Below are 17,300 nucleotides of genomic sequence, written 5' to 3'. Positions count from 1 at the left end.
CCCAAGCTCTCTCTGAGGCCTCCCATGTGTCCCAAGCTCTCTCTGAGGCCTCCCATGTGTCCCAAGCTCCCTCTGAGACCTCCCATGTGTCCCAAGTTCTCTCTGAGGTCTCTCATGTATCCAAAGATCTCCCTGACGTATCCCATGTGTCTCAAGCTCTCTAAGGCTTTCCATGTGTCCCAAGCGTTCCCTAAGATCTATAATGTGGCTCAAGTTCTCTTTGAGGTTTATAATGAGCCCTAGATCTCTTTGGGGTCTCCAATGTGCCCCTAGCTCTCTCCAGGCTCCCCTATGGATTCTAAGTTCTCAGTGGAGTTTCCCATTTGTCCCCAGCCATCACTGGGGTTTCTCATGTGTCCCCATCTTTTTTTAGGGTCTCCAATGTGTTCCAAGCTCCAGGGTCTCCACAGTGTCCTGCGTTCTCTCTCTGGTGTTTATTGTGCCCCAAACTTTCTCTGGGGCTTTCAATGTGTCCTGAGCTCTATCCTGGGTCCTAGGTTTTCTTTGAGGTCTATTCAGGATCCTTTGTGGGTGCCATGTGTTTCGGTCTCACCCAGAGGGCCCCTTATGGGCCAATCTCAGAGGAGACGAGGAATGTTCAGAAATAAAGCACATTGCTGATAGGCCAATTTAAGGGACAGTGATTCTCTGGCAGAGCGAGTTTTAGATGAATTTTTCTTATATCGGAGGAAGGAATTCTGACTGGTTTCCTTTTTCTCAACCATGAAAAAAATTTAGAGTCAGAAACATCACAAAATGTATTGCCGGTGATCTTTATGTCAGTGCTCTGCGTACAGAATTCAGTATCTGTCTATTGACTGCTCTTTCGCTTCCGTAAGAGAACAATACAGGAAGGGTGGTGGTGGTGGTGGGGGGGGGCGTATTTAAATTGTCGTTGCTGAATAGAGATGGAGAGCTCCCTGTCCTGTGTCCTCCTGGTGCTCTGCGGACTCTGGAGCTGGGTGTGCCCAGGTGAGTGTACTGAAGAAGGAGGGACCGATGAAGAACCGTCCTGTATATACTTCTCTATATGCCACTACAAGCCACACCGCATACTGTATATTGTACACTTCCTCTTTATATAGCCAGGCTGCACAACAACAGGCATTGCATAACACAGACAGTAATAGTGAATATACACATCGTACATATAGAGAGGAATATATAATGTATATACACTGAGTACATATATAGAGTCCAACAGACCCAATATAGCTATATATACATTGCCTACCTACACATAGCCTAACACAGGACCATACAGCTGTATTTACACTGCAAACATATATCAAGCTCAATACAGAACCATATATCTACAGTATATATACACTGTGTACATACACTCGCCATCAATTGCTGCCACTGTGCCCATCAAATGCCGCCACTGTGCCCATCAAATGCCGCCACTGTGCGCATCAAATACTGCCACTGTGCCCATCAAATGCCGCCAGTGTGCCCATCAAATGCTGCCACTGTGCCCATCAAATGCAGCCACTGTGCCCATCAAATGCAGCCACTGTGCGCATCAAATGCAGCCACTGTACCCATCAAATGCAGCCACTGTGCCCACCAAATACAGCCACTGTGCCATCAAATGCAGCCACTGTGCCCACCAAACACAGCCACTGTGCCCATCAAATGCAGCCACTGTGCGCATCAAATGCCGCCACTGTGCCCATCAAATGCAGCCACTGTGCCCATCAAATGCAGCCACTGTGCCCACCAAATACAGCCACTGTGCCATCAAATGCAGCCACTGTGCCCACCAAACACAGCCACTGTGCCCATCAAATGCAGCCACTGTGCCCATCAAATGCCGCCACTGTGCGCATCAAATACTGCCACTGTGCCCATCAAATGCCGCCAGTGTGCCCATCAAATGCAGCCACTGTGCCCATCAAATGCAGCCACTGTGCACATCAAATGCCGCCACTGTGCCCATCAAATGCAGCCACTGTGCCCACCAAATACAGCCACTGTGCCATCAAATGCAGCCACTGTGCCCACCAAACACAGCCACTGTGCCCATCAAATGCAGCCACTGTGCACATCAAATGCAGCCACTGTGCACATCAAATGCCGCCACTGTGCCCATCAAAAGTTGCCACTGTGACCCCCCCCGCCCACTCGCCGTCTGCCTGGCACTTACCCTATCTTGGTGGCGGGTCCTGCAGTGGGTGACAGCGATGAGCTGTGGGATCTTGCAGCGGTTCAGGCAGCAGCTCCTGTGTCCTCCATGCGTCTCCTCCCCTCTTCCTGACAGGCGTCCAATCGCAGCGCCTGTCCTTTCAGCCAATCAGGTGATGGGTATCAGACCTGCGCTACCTGATTGGTGGAGAGGCGGTTCAGTGTTAGAAAAGCGAATATTCATTTGCTTTTCTAACACACCTGGGTGGACTGTGAGCGCAATCCTCTGCGCTCGCAAGTCACTTTTTTTTTAAGCCTATTAGAGCCTATGGCTCTAATCAGGTGCTTCAAAAACAACCCCCGCCACCGTAATTCAGGCGCTGTGCATCCGAAAAGGGGCCGGACGCATGAATAGGGGATGGCCGCAGCGGCCTTGGATTGATTGATGCAATGCATGAATCTATTTATTAGATATAGAGGGGGTGGCTGGAGAGAGGGCGGACACACCTCGCCACTGCGTTCCACCACATCCCAAAGGTGCTCTATTGGACAAGATGTGGTGAGTGTGGAGGCCATTGGAGGACAGTGACCTCATTGTCCAGTGATGAGATGATTGGAGCTTTGTGACATGGAGCATTATCCTGCTGGAAGGAGCCATCAGAAGATGGGGACACTGTAGTCATAAAGGGATGGACATGGTCAGCAACAATACTCAGGTAGGACGTGGTGATTAGACCATGATCACTTAGTACTAAGGGGACCGAAGTGTGCCAAAAAACTATTCCCCCCCACACCATTACACCCCCACCACCACCCTGAACCGGTGATACCCCATCCCCCACACCATTACACCCCCACCACCAGCCTGAACCGGTGATACCCCATCCCCCACACCATTACACCCCCACCACCAGCCTGAACCGGTAATATCCCATCCCCCACACCATTACACCCCCACCACCAACCTGAACCGGTGATATCCCATCCCCCACACCATTACACCCCCATCACCAACCTGAACTGGTGATATCCCATCCCCCACACCATTACACCCCCACCACCAGCCTGAACCGGTAATATCCCATCCCCCACACCATTACACCCCCACCACCAGCCTGAACCGGTAATATCCCATCCCCCACACCATTACACCCCCACCACCAGCCTGAACCGGTGATATCCCATCCCCCACACCATTACACTCCCACCACCAGCCTGAACCGGTGATATCCCATCCCCCACACCATTACACCCCCACCACCAGCCTGAACCGGTGATATCCCATCCCCCACACCATTACACCCCCACCACCAGCCTGAACCAGTGATATCCCATCCCCCACACCATTACACCCCCACCACCAGCCTGAACCAGTGATACCCCATCCCCCACACCATTACACCCCCACCACCAGCCTGAACCGGTGATATCCCATCCCCCACACCATTACACCCCCACCACCAGCCTGAACCGGTGATACCCCATCCCCCACACCATTACACCCCCACCACCAGTCTGAACCAGTGATATCCCATCCCCCACACCATTACACCCCCACCACCAGTCTGAACCAGTGATATCCCATCCCCCACACCATTACACCCCCACCACCAGCCTGAACCAGTGATACCCCATCCCCCACACCATTACACCCCCACCACCAGCCTGAACCAGTGATATCCCATCCCCCACACCATTACACCCCCACCACCAGCCTGAACCGGTGATATCCCATCCCCCACACCATTACACCCCCACCACCAGCCTGAACCGGTGATATCCCATCCCCCACACCATTACACCCCCACCACCAGCCTGAACCGGTGATACCCCATCCCCCACACCATTACACCCCCACCACCAGCCTGAACCAGTGATATCCCATCCCCCACACCATTACACCCCCACCACCAGCCTGAACCAGTGATACCCCATCCCCCACACCATTACACCCCACCACCAGCCTGAACCGGTGATACCCCATCCCCCACACCATTACACCCCCACCACCAGCCTGAACCGGTGATATCCCATCCCCCACACCACTACACCCCCCACCACCAGCCTGAACCGGTGATATCCCATCCCCCCCACACCATTACACTCCCACCACCAGCCTGAACCGGTGATATCCCATCCCCCACACCATTACACCCCCACCACCAGCCTGAACCGGTGATACCCCATCCCCCACACCATTACACCCCCACCACCAGCCTGAACCAGTGATATCCCATCCCCCACACCATTACACCCCCACCACTAGCCTGAACCGGTGATACCCCATCCCCCACACCATTACACCCCCACCACCAGCCTGAACCGGTGATACCCCATCCCCCACACAATTACACCCCCCCACCAGCCTGAACCGGTGATACCCCATCCCCCACACCATTACACCCCCACCACCAACCTGAACCGGTGATATCCCATCCCCCACACCATTACACCCCCACCACCAGCCTGAACCGGTGATACCCCATCCCCCACACCATTACACCCCACCACCAGACTGAACCGGTGATATCCCATCCCCCACACCATTACACCCCCACCACCAACTTGAACCAGTGATACCCCATCCCCCACACCATTACACCCCCACCACCAGCCTGAACCGGTGATATCCCATCCCCCACACCATTACACCCCCACCACCAGCCTGAACCGGTGATTCCCCATCCCCCACACCATTACACCCCCACCACCAGCCTGAACCGGTGATATCCCATCCCCCACACCATTACACCCCCACCACCAGCCTGAACCGGTGATTCCCCATCCCCCACACCATTACACCCCCACCACCAACCTGAACCGGTGATACCCCATCCCCCACACCATTACACCCCCACCACCAGCCTGAACCAGTGATATCCCATCCCCCACACCATTACACCCCACCACCAGCCTGAACCGGTGATACCCCATCCCCCACACCATTACACCCCCACCACCAGCCTGAACCAGTGATATCCCATCCCCCACACCATTACACCCCCACCACCAGCCTGAACCAGTGATACCCCATCCCCCACACCATTACACCTCCACCACCAGCCTGAACCGGTGATACCCCATCCCCCACACCATTACACCCCCACCACCAGCCTGAACCAGTGATACCCCATCCCCCACACCATTACACCCCCACCACCAGCCTGAACCGGTGATACCCCATCCCCCACACCATTACACCCCCCACCACCAACCTGAACCGGTGATATCCCATCCCCCACACCATTACACCCCCCACCACCAGCCTGAACCGGTGATACCCCATCCCCCCACACCATTACACCCCCACCACCAGCCTGAACCGGTGATACCCCATCCCCCACACCATTACACCCCCACCACCAGCCTGAACCGGTGATATCCCATCCCCCACACCATTACACCCCCACCACCAGCCTGAACCGGTGATACCCCATCCCCCACACCATTACACCCCCACCACCAGCCTGAACCGGTGATATCCCATCCCCCACACCATTACACCTCCACCACCAGCCTGAACCGGTGATACCCCATCCCCCACACCATTACATCCCCACCACCAGCCTGAACCAGTGATATCCCATCCCCCACACCATTACACCTCCACCACCAGCCTGAACCGGTGATACCCCATCCCCCCACACCATTACACCCCCACCACCAGCCTGAACCGGTGATACCCCATCCCCCACACCATTACACCCCCACCACCAGCCTGAACCGGTGATACCCCATCCCCCACACCATTACATCCCCACCACCAGCCTGAACAGGTGATATCCCATCCCCCACACTATTACACCCCCCACCACCAGCCTGAACCAGTGATACCCCATCCCCCACACCATTACACCTCCACCACCAGCCTGAACCAGTGATACCCCATCCCCCACACCATTACACCCCACCACCAGCCTGAACCGGTGATACCCCATCCCCCACATCATTACACCCCCACCACCAGCCTGAACCGGTGATATCCCATCCCCCACACCATTACACCTCCACCACCAGCCTGAACCGGTGATATCCCATCCCCCACACCATTACACCTCCACCACCAGCCTGAACCGGTGATATCCCATCCCCCACACCATTACATCCCACCACCAGCCTGAACCGGTGATATCCCATCCCCCACACCATTACACCCCCCACCACCAGCCTGAACCGGTGATACCCCATCCCCCACACCATTACACCCCCACCACCAGCCTGAACCGGTGATATCCCATCCCCCACACCATTACACCCCCACCACCAGCCTGAACCGGTGATATCCCATCCCCCACACCATTACATCCCCACCACCAGCCTGAACCGGTGATATCCCATCCCCCACACCATTACACCCCCACCACCAGCCTGAACCAGTGATACAAGGCAGGATGGATCCATGCGCCAAATTCCGACCCCACCATCTGAATGTCGGAGCTGAAATCCAGACTCAGTTTCCTGTTCTTAGCTGAGAGGAGTGGCACCCGGTGTGGTCTTCTGCTGCTGTAGCCCATCTGCTTCAAGGTTGGATGTGTTGTGTGTTCAGAGATGGTATTCTGCATACCTTGGGTGTGACGAGTGGTTATTGGAGTTATTGTCGTCTTTCTATCATCTGGAACAGTGAAACAAACCCTCCCAAAAAAAAAAAACACCAAGTGAATTAACTGGTGTTAATAACCTGTCTCCAGCTGCCCGTGGTTGGCATGGAGGGTGCACGGCACATGCATGGACAATCACTTGCTTTGGAAGGTAGCTGCACATGCACAGCATATTTTAAACGTCAGCTGTGGGCTTATGTGGTGAAGAATGGGAATGTTGGAGTGGCAATAGTGGCTATCAGTGCTGGGGGGGCCACTGCCCCTCCTGCCCACCCCTTGCCCCTGCCCTGACGTAAGCTTTATAATGCCCAGCATGTGTCGCTGACTGTAGGCCTTGTTCTGAATGGTGTCTAAACAGTAAAGGATCTCTACTTGGGGCCACCAGCCCAACATATTCTATAAGTAGTATACTACCCCCCCCAGCCCAGTTCTCCTCGGTCTCCATCACAGAACCCCCCCCAGGGCACAAGGCTCCTAGGAGGGGACACTCTTAGTCCAACTGGACATGGCTGTGTGAGATCCACCTGGATTTGACTGGGTGAATCACGAATGATCCTGATAGGGTCCAACTCTTCAGGGTGAGCCTAGCCGACTCCCAAGCATTTCCGGGACAAGGTCATCTAGAGCCCAAGGTGGACATGTCAAACAGTGCTCCCCACAAGATGTATGAGTGTGATGTGTCAGCAAACCCCCCCCACAAAAACACTGAGCACTAATCTGCATGCTTACCCCCTAAACATAAATTTCCCCCTCCTCCCAGTACGAATCCACCCCCCTGCTAAAATCCCTCCTCTCATTTGCCCCCCCCCCCAAAAAAAAAGGCGCCCCTCCTAGCACAAATTTTCTACCCCTAAAATTTCCTCTCCTACTACACATCTCACCCCCCCCCACTTCAAATCACCCTTCCCAGCACAAATTCCCCCAAAATCCCCCCCCCCCCCGCACAAGTCTTCCTCCCTTCCCAACACGAATCACCACTCTTAGCACTCCAACCCCCACAAATTTCCCCTTCTACAAAAATACTTCCCCTCTGCCTACCCAAAATTCCACCTCCCAACACCCCCCCCTCGCAAATTACCTTCTAGAACAGGGGTCTCCAAACTTTCTTAACCAAGGGCCAGTTGATTGTCCTTCAAACTTTAAGGGGGCTGGACTGTTGGCATTGGGAGTAGAAAATGTCCTGGGGTCATTGGGAGTAAAGAGTGACCCATTTTTGGTATTAGGGGCAGGAACAGTGCCTCATCATTGGAGTCAGTGGGGGAAATAGTGCCCCATTGTTGGTGTCAGTGGAAGGAATAGTGTCTTGTCTCAGTGGAAAGAATAGTGCCCCAAGGGCCTGATAAAGGCAAGCAAAGGGCCCCTGGGCCACAGTTTGGAGACCACTGTTCTAGAACAATACTAATACTTACCCCCCAAATTCCTCCTTCCAACATAAATCCCCTCCCTCCCAATCACCTTGTGTTGCCCCCCCCCCCACCTCATAAGATCCCATAGTGGCCAGGGCACCCGTCCCTTCTGCTCACCCCTTGTCCCGGCCCTGTACTGGGTGACTGTACCGTGTATAACTTATTATGTACATTGACTGGCAGCACTATGAGCCCTTCATATACACTGCGATGGTAGAGAAGGTCCTCCCTGCTGAGTGCCATCAATAAAGGGGAAGTGTAAAGTGAAAACAGGAAATAAGGTTGTTAAACCACAACCGCAAAAAGAAGCCACCAAACTTTATATAAAAAAAGAGCATTACGGGAATAAACGATCAAATAACTGAGCGGAGATGGTGAAGCAATGATGGGCAGAGAACAGACAGATGGGGAAGTATTCAACCGTCTTGTTTAAGAAAAGAAACAAAAGCAGAACAGGAAATGCTGAAAAGCAACAAAATAGTATATGCTGCATATTGTCAATGTGTATAAACACGCTACGAGGAATCCCAAGATTAACAGCAGGTCAAAAGTACAAAAAATGAATAAATGGGATGAATAGCATATACAGGAGGGAATCATGAAAAATATCCATCTCTACACAACAGAATGTCCTCCAACCTCACACTCCTCTGAAACTCCACTTCCCTGTCCCTCTCTATTCATTAAATGGGCCCATGTCTTCCTCCCGTACCCTCCATGCAAAGGACCCATGTCCTCCTACTCCATCCTCTACTGGGAAAAACCACGTCTTCCTCTCTGGTCCCTTGCTGTGAGGATTCATGTCCTCATCCTCAATCCTTCAAAGGGTGGATCCATGTCCTCCTTCCACACCATCCAGCCAGAGTGCATATGTTCCCTTCCACCACCCTCAACTGTGAAGGTCCATAGCCTCCTTCCCCACTGAGAAAGCCTAGTCCTACTTCTCCACCCTCCACTGAGAGGGAAGATGTCCTTCTTCCTTATACTCCACTGAGAGGGTCAGTGTCCTCACCCACCATTCACTGAGAGGGCTATGCCTTCTTGCCCTGCCCTCCATGCAAAGGAGCCATGTCCTCCTACTCCATCCTCTACTGGAAAAAAACACGTCTTCCGCTCTGGTCCCTTGCTGGGAGAATTCGTGTCCTCGTCCCCAACCCTTCAAAGGGTGGATCCATGTCCTTCTTCAACACCATCCAGTCAGAGTGCATATGTCCTCTTCCACCACCCTCCACTGTGAAGGCCCATATCCTCCTTCTCCACTAAAAAAGCCTAGTCCTACTCCTCTACCCTCCACTGAGAGGGCCAATGTCCTTCTTCCTTATACTTCACTAAGAAGGTCAGTGTCCTCACCCACCATTCACTTAGAGGGCCATGTCCCCGCCCTGCCTTTCACTCAAGGGACCCATGTCCCCCTCCTCAATCCTCTACTGGGATAAACCCTGTCTTCCTCTCTGGTCCTCTCCTGGGAGGATTTATATCCTCTTCCACAATCCTTGAAAGGGTGGAGCCATGTCTTCCTTCCACACCATCCATTGAGAGAGCATAGGTTCTCCTCCACTACCCCCCACTGAGAAGGTCCATATCCTCCTTCCCTACTGAGAAAGCTGTGTCCTACTCCCCCACCCTGCACTGGGAGGACCAATGTTCTTCTTCCTAATACTCCACTGAGAGGACCGATGCCCTACTCCTGCACCCTCCACTGATTGGACCGATGTTCCACTGAAAGTGCCAGTGGCCTCACTACCATTTACTGAGAGGGCCATGTTCTCCTCCCTGGCCCTCCATGGAGAGAGTTGATGTCCTCCTGCCCCACCATCCATTCAAAGGATCCGTGTCTTCCTTCTCCCACAACCTCCAGTGAGAGTGCCTATGTTGTCCTCCACCACCCTCCACAGACGAGTAGGGTCTATGGTATTCTTCAGTTTGTAATTTGCATTTTTTATTTTTTATTTAACGAGTGGCACTATTTTAGATTGACTGGGTATTCTTTAATTTGATGGATTCATCAACATATTCTGCCGACAACAGCCAAAACTTTTTTTTTCAGATTTGGATGGAGATCGAATCCCCTGTTGGATTTTAGTGCTGTTCTTGTCCTTAATTTTAGTGCAGTTCATGTTTGTTTGTCTTATTATCTTATTGTCATGGGGACAGAAATTGTTGGAGAAATCTCTCCAACAGTACACACTAGTAATTTATTTATCACGGTGAGGGAAGGCCGGAACCTCTGTTTTACCTTTAATAGCTCCTTGAATCTCCATTGGAGATTTCCACGACTGAGAGGCAGCATGAATAGGACCTTCTATAATTCCATCGGAGACTTTACTGATACACATATCTTCTATCTGATATTTTATTGATGTCTCATCATATTACTGGAGACGAGGTCCTACTCATCATTTTCGCATGATTAACTCTCTTAGTTCCACATCCTCACCTCGTCTAATTCTGTCCTTTTCCTTTTTTTATCTCCTACAACCATTGGAATTCATAATTCCTTATTCTTTATCTGTATCACTTAGTCTTTATCTCCTAGCTTTATACTTACTCCTTATCAATGTCTTGAACTCCTTTTCTCTGATGACATCTCACCTGGCTTTGGCCCATAGCTCCCAACTGTCCCTGATTAGGAGGGACTGTCCCGGATTTGGAACAAAGTCCCTCTGTCCCTCTTTCCTCCTCATTTGTCCCTCATTTTGGTCTGATCTGTAGAGTTGTATATAAAATGCACTTTTTAACTTTCAAAAAGTGTTTCCCAGAGCTAAACCTTTCATCCAATTTCTAAATTGCTATGTTTGTAAATTTCAAAAGCCGATATAAAGGAATATTAGTGGTAAAAAAAGCACTTGTGGCTTTAACCAATTATTTTTTTTTGTATAATTTTCCTTTAAAGGGGCGTGACAGGAGGTGTGTCCTATGCCTGCATACTTTTGCAATTAGGTGTCCCTTGGTCCTATCTCAAAAAGTTGAGCTGTATTCTCTGGCCTGCTTGTAACTTTTCAATTTCTCACTCCTCGTCTACCTCTACCAACTTCCCTACAACACTATACTCCTTCCCCTCATCTGGAGAAACCCAATGCTTGTAATTCCATCCTGCCTGTCACCTTTTTACTCTATAAATGTGACCCTTTGCTTGTCTTTATCTGGCCCTTGGGGCACTATTTCTCCCACTAATATGTGGCACAGGTCCTCTCACTGACACCAACCATGGGACATTATTCCTCCCACTGACACCAACCACGGGACCTTATTCCTCCCACTGACACCAACCACGGGACATTATTCCTCCCACTGACACCAGCCATGTGACATTATTCCTCCCACTGACACCAACCACGGGACATTATTCCTCCCAATGACACCAACCATGGGACATTATACCTCCCAATGACACCAGCCATGGGACATTATTCGTCCCACTGACACCAACCACGGGACATTATTCCTCCCACTGACACCAACCATGGGACATTATTCCTCCCACTGACACCAACCATGGGACATTATTCCTCCCACTGACACCAACCATGGGACATTATACCTCCCAATGACACCAACCATGGGACATTATTCCTCCCACTGACACCAACCACGGGACATTATTCCTCCCACTGACACCAACCATGGGACATTATTCCTCCCACTGACACCAACCACGGGACATTATTCCTCCCACTGACACCAACCATGGGACATTATTCCTCCCAATGACACCAGCCATGGGACATTATTCCTCCCACTGACACCAACCACGGGACATTATTCCTCCCACTGACACCAACCACGGGACATTATTCCTCCCAATGACACCAGCCATGGGACATTATTCCTCCCACTGACACCAACCACGGGATATTATTCCTCCCACTGACACCAACCATGGGACATTATTCCTCCCAATGACACCAGCCATGGGACATTATTCCTCCCACTGACACCAACCACGGGACATTATTCCTCCCAATGACACCAGCCATGGGACATTATTCCTCCCACTGACACCAACCACGAGACATTATTCCTCCCACTGACACCAACCACGGGACATTATTCCTCCCACTGACACCAACCATGGGACATTATTCCTCCCACTGACACCAACCATGGGACATTATTCCTCCCAATGACACCAACCATGGGACATTATTCCTCTCACTGACACCAACCATGGGACATTATTCCTCCCACTGACACCAACCACGGGACATTATTCCTCCCACTGACACCAGCCATGGGACATTATTCCTCTCACTGACACCAACCATGGGACATTATTCCTCCCACTGACACCAACCATGGGACATTATTCTTCCTACGGACACCAAGGAGGTACATTTCTTGGCATTTTCATGGGGCATTGACTATACAGCAGAATATAGATATATTTGACCTTTGTACTACTCTAGAGATATTCACTGTAAACATACCAGCAGCAAGTGTTCGCGTCTTCGGGACTTTGCTCCTCCCACACAATCCAGTGCAATGCAATGACTCCGCCCAACACTAAAACCAACCATATCTTCCCAGCACAATGATGAACACTGGGAAGGTCTGTCCTGAAGAAAGGGGCTGTGTGGAAAGGGGGAGACTGTGATGTAAAGAGGGGTACTGTAGGGTAAAAGAGGGGGCCTGTGATGTGATGGGGGGCAGGGTTGCCAACTGTCAGTATTTTTATTGGCAGACAGTAAAAAAATGGGCACTTTTTCTGCTGCTAGTAAATGCCAGTGATAGGAAAAGGTTGCCAGTAAAAAACATGGCTGTGACGCTCAGCTCAGAACTGCACATGCACAGTCCCGGTCCGGAGCTGGACCATCTAAGTGCCTGCTATTGTGTGTTCAGTTGGCACCGGCAGGGGGGGCGGGTCTGGTGGAGGCGGTGCCTGAGTGTGTCGTGTGATGTCATGGTGTAAGGGAGCGGCCGGAGCCTCGTATTCGGGTCCCAATCGAATTTCTTCCCTCCTAAGTCCTGTCTCTGACCTACCTACTATATTGATAATTAGGGTTGTACTGATACCTTCTTTTTTAAGACCGAGTACAAGTACCGATACTTTTTTTTAATGTCATGTGACAGTGGCACTAATAGGCAGCACTTATGGGCACTGATAGGTGGCATCGATGAGGCATGGACTGTGCCAGAAGTTCTTTTTTTTTTTTTTATAATTTTATGTTTTACAATTAAAAAATTATTTAAATTAAAATTATTTTTTACAATTTATATAATTTTTTTTATTATTTTTTACAATGCTCTCTTTCTTTTGGAGGGGGGGGGGGGGGGGCAGTGTTCAGGGTTTTTTTATTTTTTTTTTATTTTTTTATTATTTTTAAAATTTTTCTTAGAAATATTTAATTATTAACATTTTTCCTTTGTTAATGTTTTTTTTATTTATCAACCCTGTTGGGGGGGGGGCTTTGTTGTGATATCAGAGGTCTAAACAGACCCCTGATATCTCCCCTTTGAGACATGGAAAGGGACTGAGGACACAGATTCCCCAGTTCCTTTCTCAGCAGCCTCAGCTGCAGCGAAGATGAATGGAGAGAAGACAGGGTCTCCTCTCTCCATTCATAAACTGAAGCATAAATTAAGAAAGTTTATGATGCTCAGTTATGAATGGACAGAGGCAGTGATCACTGACTGGGGCTGTAATGTGAGGGAGGGCTGTAATGTAAAGGGGGACTGTGATGTAAGGGGGGTCTGTTGTGTAAAGCAAGGTGTGTGATGTAAGGGAGGGGGGTCTGTGATGTAATCGGGGGTCTGTTGTGTAAAGCGAGGTGTGTGATGTAAGGGAGGGGGGTCTGTGATGTAAAGGGGGGGTCTGTTATATAAGGGGGGTCTGTGATGTAAAGGGGGGTCTGTAATGTAAGGGGGGTCTGTAATGTGAAGGGGGAATGTAATGTGAGGGAGGGCTGAGATGTAAGGGGGGTCTGTGATGTAAGAGGGGTCTGTAATGTGAAGGGGGAATGTAATGCGAGGGAGGGCTGTGATGTAAGGGGGGTCTGTAATGTAAGGGGGGTCTGTAATGTGAAGGGGAATGTAATGTAAGGGAGGGCTGAGATATAAGGGGGTGTGTGATGTTAAGCGGGGTCTGTGATGTAAGGGGGGTGTGTGATGTAAGGGGGGTCTGTGATGTAAGGGGGGTCTGAGATATAAGGGGGTGTGTGATGTTAAGGGGGGTCTGTGATGTAAGGGGGGTCTGAGATATAAGGGGGTGTGTGATGTTAAGGGGGGTCTGTGATGTAAGGGGGGTGTGTGATGTAAGGGGGGTCTGAGATGTAAGGGGGGTCTGAGATATAAGGGGGTGTGTGATGTTAAGGGGGGTCTGTGATGTAAGGGGGGTGTGTGATGTAAGGGGGGTCTGAGATGTAAGGGGGGTCTGAGATATAAGGGGGTGTGTGATGTTAAGGGGGGTCTGTGATGTAAGGGGGGTCTGAGATATAAGGGGGTGTGTGATGTTAAGGGGGGTCTGTGATGTAAGGGGGGTGTGTGATGTAAGGGGGGTCTGTGATGTGAAGGGGGAATGTAATGTGAGGGAGGGCTGAGATGTAAGGGGGTGTGTGATGTTAAGCAGGGTCTGTGATGTAAGGGGGGTCTGTGATGTAAGCGGGGTCTGTGATGTGAAGGGGGAATGTATTGTGAGGGAGGGCTGAGATGTAAAGGGGTCTGTGATGTAAAGGGGGGTCTGTAATGTAAGGGGGGTCTGTGATGTAAAGGGGGGTCTGTGATGTAAGGGGGTCTGTGATGTAAAGGGGGGTCTGTGATGTAAGGGGGGTCTGTGATGTAAAGGGGGGTCTGTAATGTGAAGGTGGAATATAATGTGAGGGAGGGCTGAGATGTAAGGGGGTGTGTGATGTAAAGGGGGGTCTGTAATGTAAGGGGGGCTTTAATGTAAGGGGGGGGTGTGTGATGTAAAGCGGGGTGTGTGATGTGTAGAGGGACTGTGATATAAAGGAGGAAGGACGAGACATGAAGGATTGTGCTGTAAAAGGGGGGTTTGTGATTTGAAAGAGGGGGACTGAAGACACTGATGTAAAAGGGGGGGGGGTGTGATGTAAAGTGGAACACTATGCTGTGAAGGGGGAGGGGGGCTGTGATGTAAAGTGGGACACTATGCTGTGAAGGGGGGAGGGGGGCTGTGATGTAAAGTGGAACACTATGCTGTGAAGGGGGGAGGGGGCTGTGATGTAAAGCGGGACACTATGCTGTGAAGGGGGGAGGGGGGCTGTGATGTAAAGTGGAACACTATGCTGTGAAGGGGGGGGGGGGGGCTGTGATGTAAAGTGGGACACTATGCTGTGAAGGGGGGAGGGGGGCTGTGATGTAAAGTGGAACACTATGCTGTGAAGGGGGGGGGGGGCTGTGATGTAGAGGGGAATTTTAGAGTGGTGTTGGGTGGAGTGCTCTCTATTTTTCCTGGAACAATAATGTTGGCCTTTTCTTCTCGGAAGTAACAGTTTGGGGCTTCATTACAGTGGAGAATGTAGTCATAATAATTCTTGGTGGAACTCTTATTGATCAGGTTTTCTTGGAGGGAATTTTGATGGAGTCCTATTCTCTTCTACCCTTTTTTCCTTCACCGTTGCTGATCAATCACCTTCTCTACAACAGAACTGAGGGGAGTCCACTTTCTGTCCCAACCATCTCTCAGATGTCTCTCCTCAGTTCTCCGGTAGGGTTCTGGTCAGTGATGTGGGGTGAAGACAATTCCCCGTGTTCTGCACAGGATTTCATTGACCTCTTTTCTCTGATCTCTCTGCAGTTCCTCTCACAATACATAAAACAGTGGGAGCTAATGTCACTCTGGTGCCACAATATAGCGCAGATCCCTCAGAGATAAACTGGAAGATAAATGGTAACAAACTGGTGGACATGGAGCTGAAGCCCCGGGTGGATATTGTATTTTACCGTCTTCGGGACAGAGCGACTATCAGTCCTACCGATGGAATACTGACCATATGGGACCTGACTATAGGGGACTCCGGGGTCTACAAGGCGGAGGCGTTGGTGAATAATGTTATACAAGAAAGAGAAATAAAACTCATTGTTCTGGGTAAGTGTGTCTAAAGAAAGCCTGTCATGAATCAAATAGCTATGAGAGAATCTCAGATGGAAGCTGCTATCTTCTAACTCCTGGCACGCATGATACACTCTGATGGGGAAGATGAGACAATTCAACTTCACTTTGAGGAACATCTCTGCCCTGAAACCAATATGAACTTCATTAGCAATGGAACAGCTTCCATCTAAGGCTTCTCATACTGGTATTTTTCTTTAAAATCCTTTATAGACCAGATACATCCTAAATATAGAACCATTTATCCAACTGTCCATCCAGAGCCTCTGGTTTATAGGCCAGATACATCCTAAATATAGAACCATTTATCCAACTGTCCATCCAGAGCCTCTGGTTTATAGACCAGATACATCCTAAATATAGAGCCATTTATCCAACTGTCCATCCAGAGCCTCTGGTTTATAGACCGGATACATCCTAAATATAGAACCATTTATCCAACTGTCCATCCAGAACCTCTGGTATATAGACCAGATACATCCTAAATATAGATCCATTTATCCAACTGTCCATCCAGAGCCTCTGGTTTATAGGCCGGATATATCCTAAATATAGAACCATTTATCCAACTGTCCATCCAGAGCCTCTGGTTTATAGGCCAGATATATCCTAAATTTGGAACCATTTATCCAACTGTCCATCCAGAGCCTCTGGTTTAAAGACCAGATACATCCTAAATATAGAACCATTTATCCAACTGTCCATCCAGAGATTCTGGTTTATAGATTGGATTAATCCTATCGTTTTGTTTTCACAGATGAGAACATCAGACCCGCATTCACCAGCAGCACGGGTCCACCAAACAGCAGTGTAACAAGTAAGTTGTACATTCTTAAATTATAAACAAAAGAAATAATCGCCTCCCCAGAGAAACAGTGGGAAACAACCCAAAATCCACTTAGAAAAATACACTGACTGTGGACACTCCCCAATACATCTTTCCCTCCTTCATCTCTATGTATGCAACTATCCTGAAACACATCATCTTCCTCCTGTACATGTTCTTCTTTTTTCCATCTCCTCTTTTTTACACAAACAACCCCAGTAACATCACCCTTCCTACCATACATGGTCTTCTCTCCTCCACCTTCTCAATGAACA

General features: G+C 50.1%; 1 protein-coding gene across 13 annotated transcripts in view; it reads left to right on the top strand.

Moving 5' to 3' along the window:
- Positions 1 to 834: 834 nt before the first annotated feature.
- Positions 835 to 17,300, top strand: part of LOC141129497 (uncharacterized) — a 72,661-nt gene continuing 56,195 nt past the window's right edge. For 12 of the 13 annotated variants that reach the window (XM_073617567.1, XM_073617563.1, XM_073617559.1 and 9 more), the window contains exons 1-3: positions 835 to 972; positions 15,885 to 16,175; positions 16,957 to 17,016. In XM_073617567.1, coding sequence (XP_073473668.1) covers positions 909 to 972; positions 15,885 to 16,175; positions 16,957 to 17,016 — 415 coding nt within the window. In that variant the 5' untranslated portion in view covers positions 835 to 908. The remainder of the gene's footprint in view (positions 973 to 15,884; positions 16,176 to 16,956; positions 17,017 to 17,300) is intronic. The other variant, XM_073617571.1, reaches the window with a different exon arrangement.

The sequence above is a fragment of the Aquarana catesbeiana genome, linkage group LG02 (genome assembly GCF_042186555.1).
Source record: "Aquarana catesbeiana isolate 2022-GZ linkage group LG02, ASM4218655v1, whole genome shotgun sequence".
NCBI lineage: Eukaryota > Metazoa > Chordata > Amphibia > Anura > Ranidae > Aquarana > Aquarana catesbeiana.
Note: the sequence above shows the minus strand (reverse complement) of the source record. Positions and strands in the feature narration are given on the sequence as shown.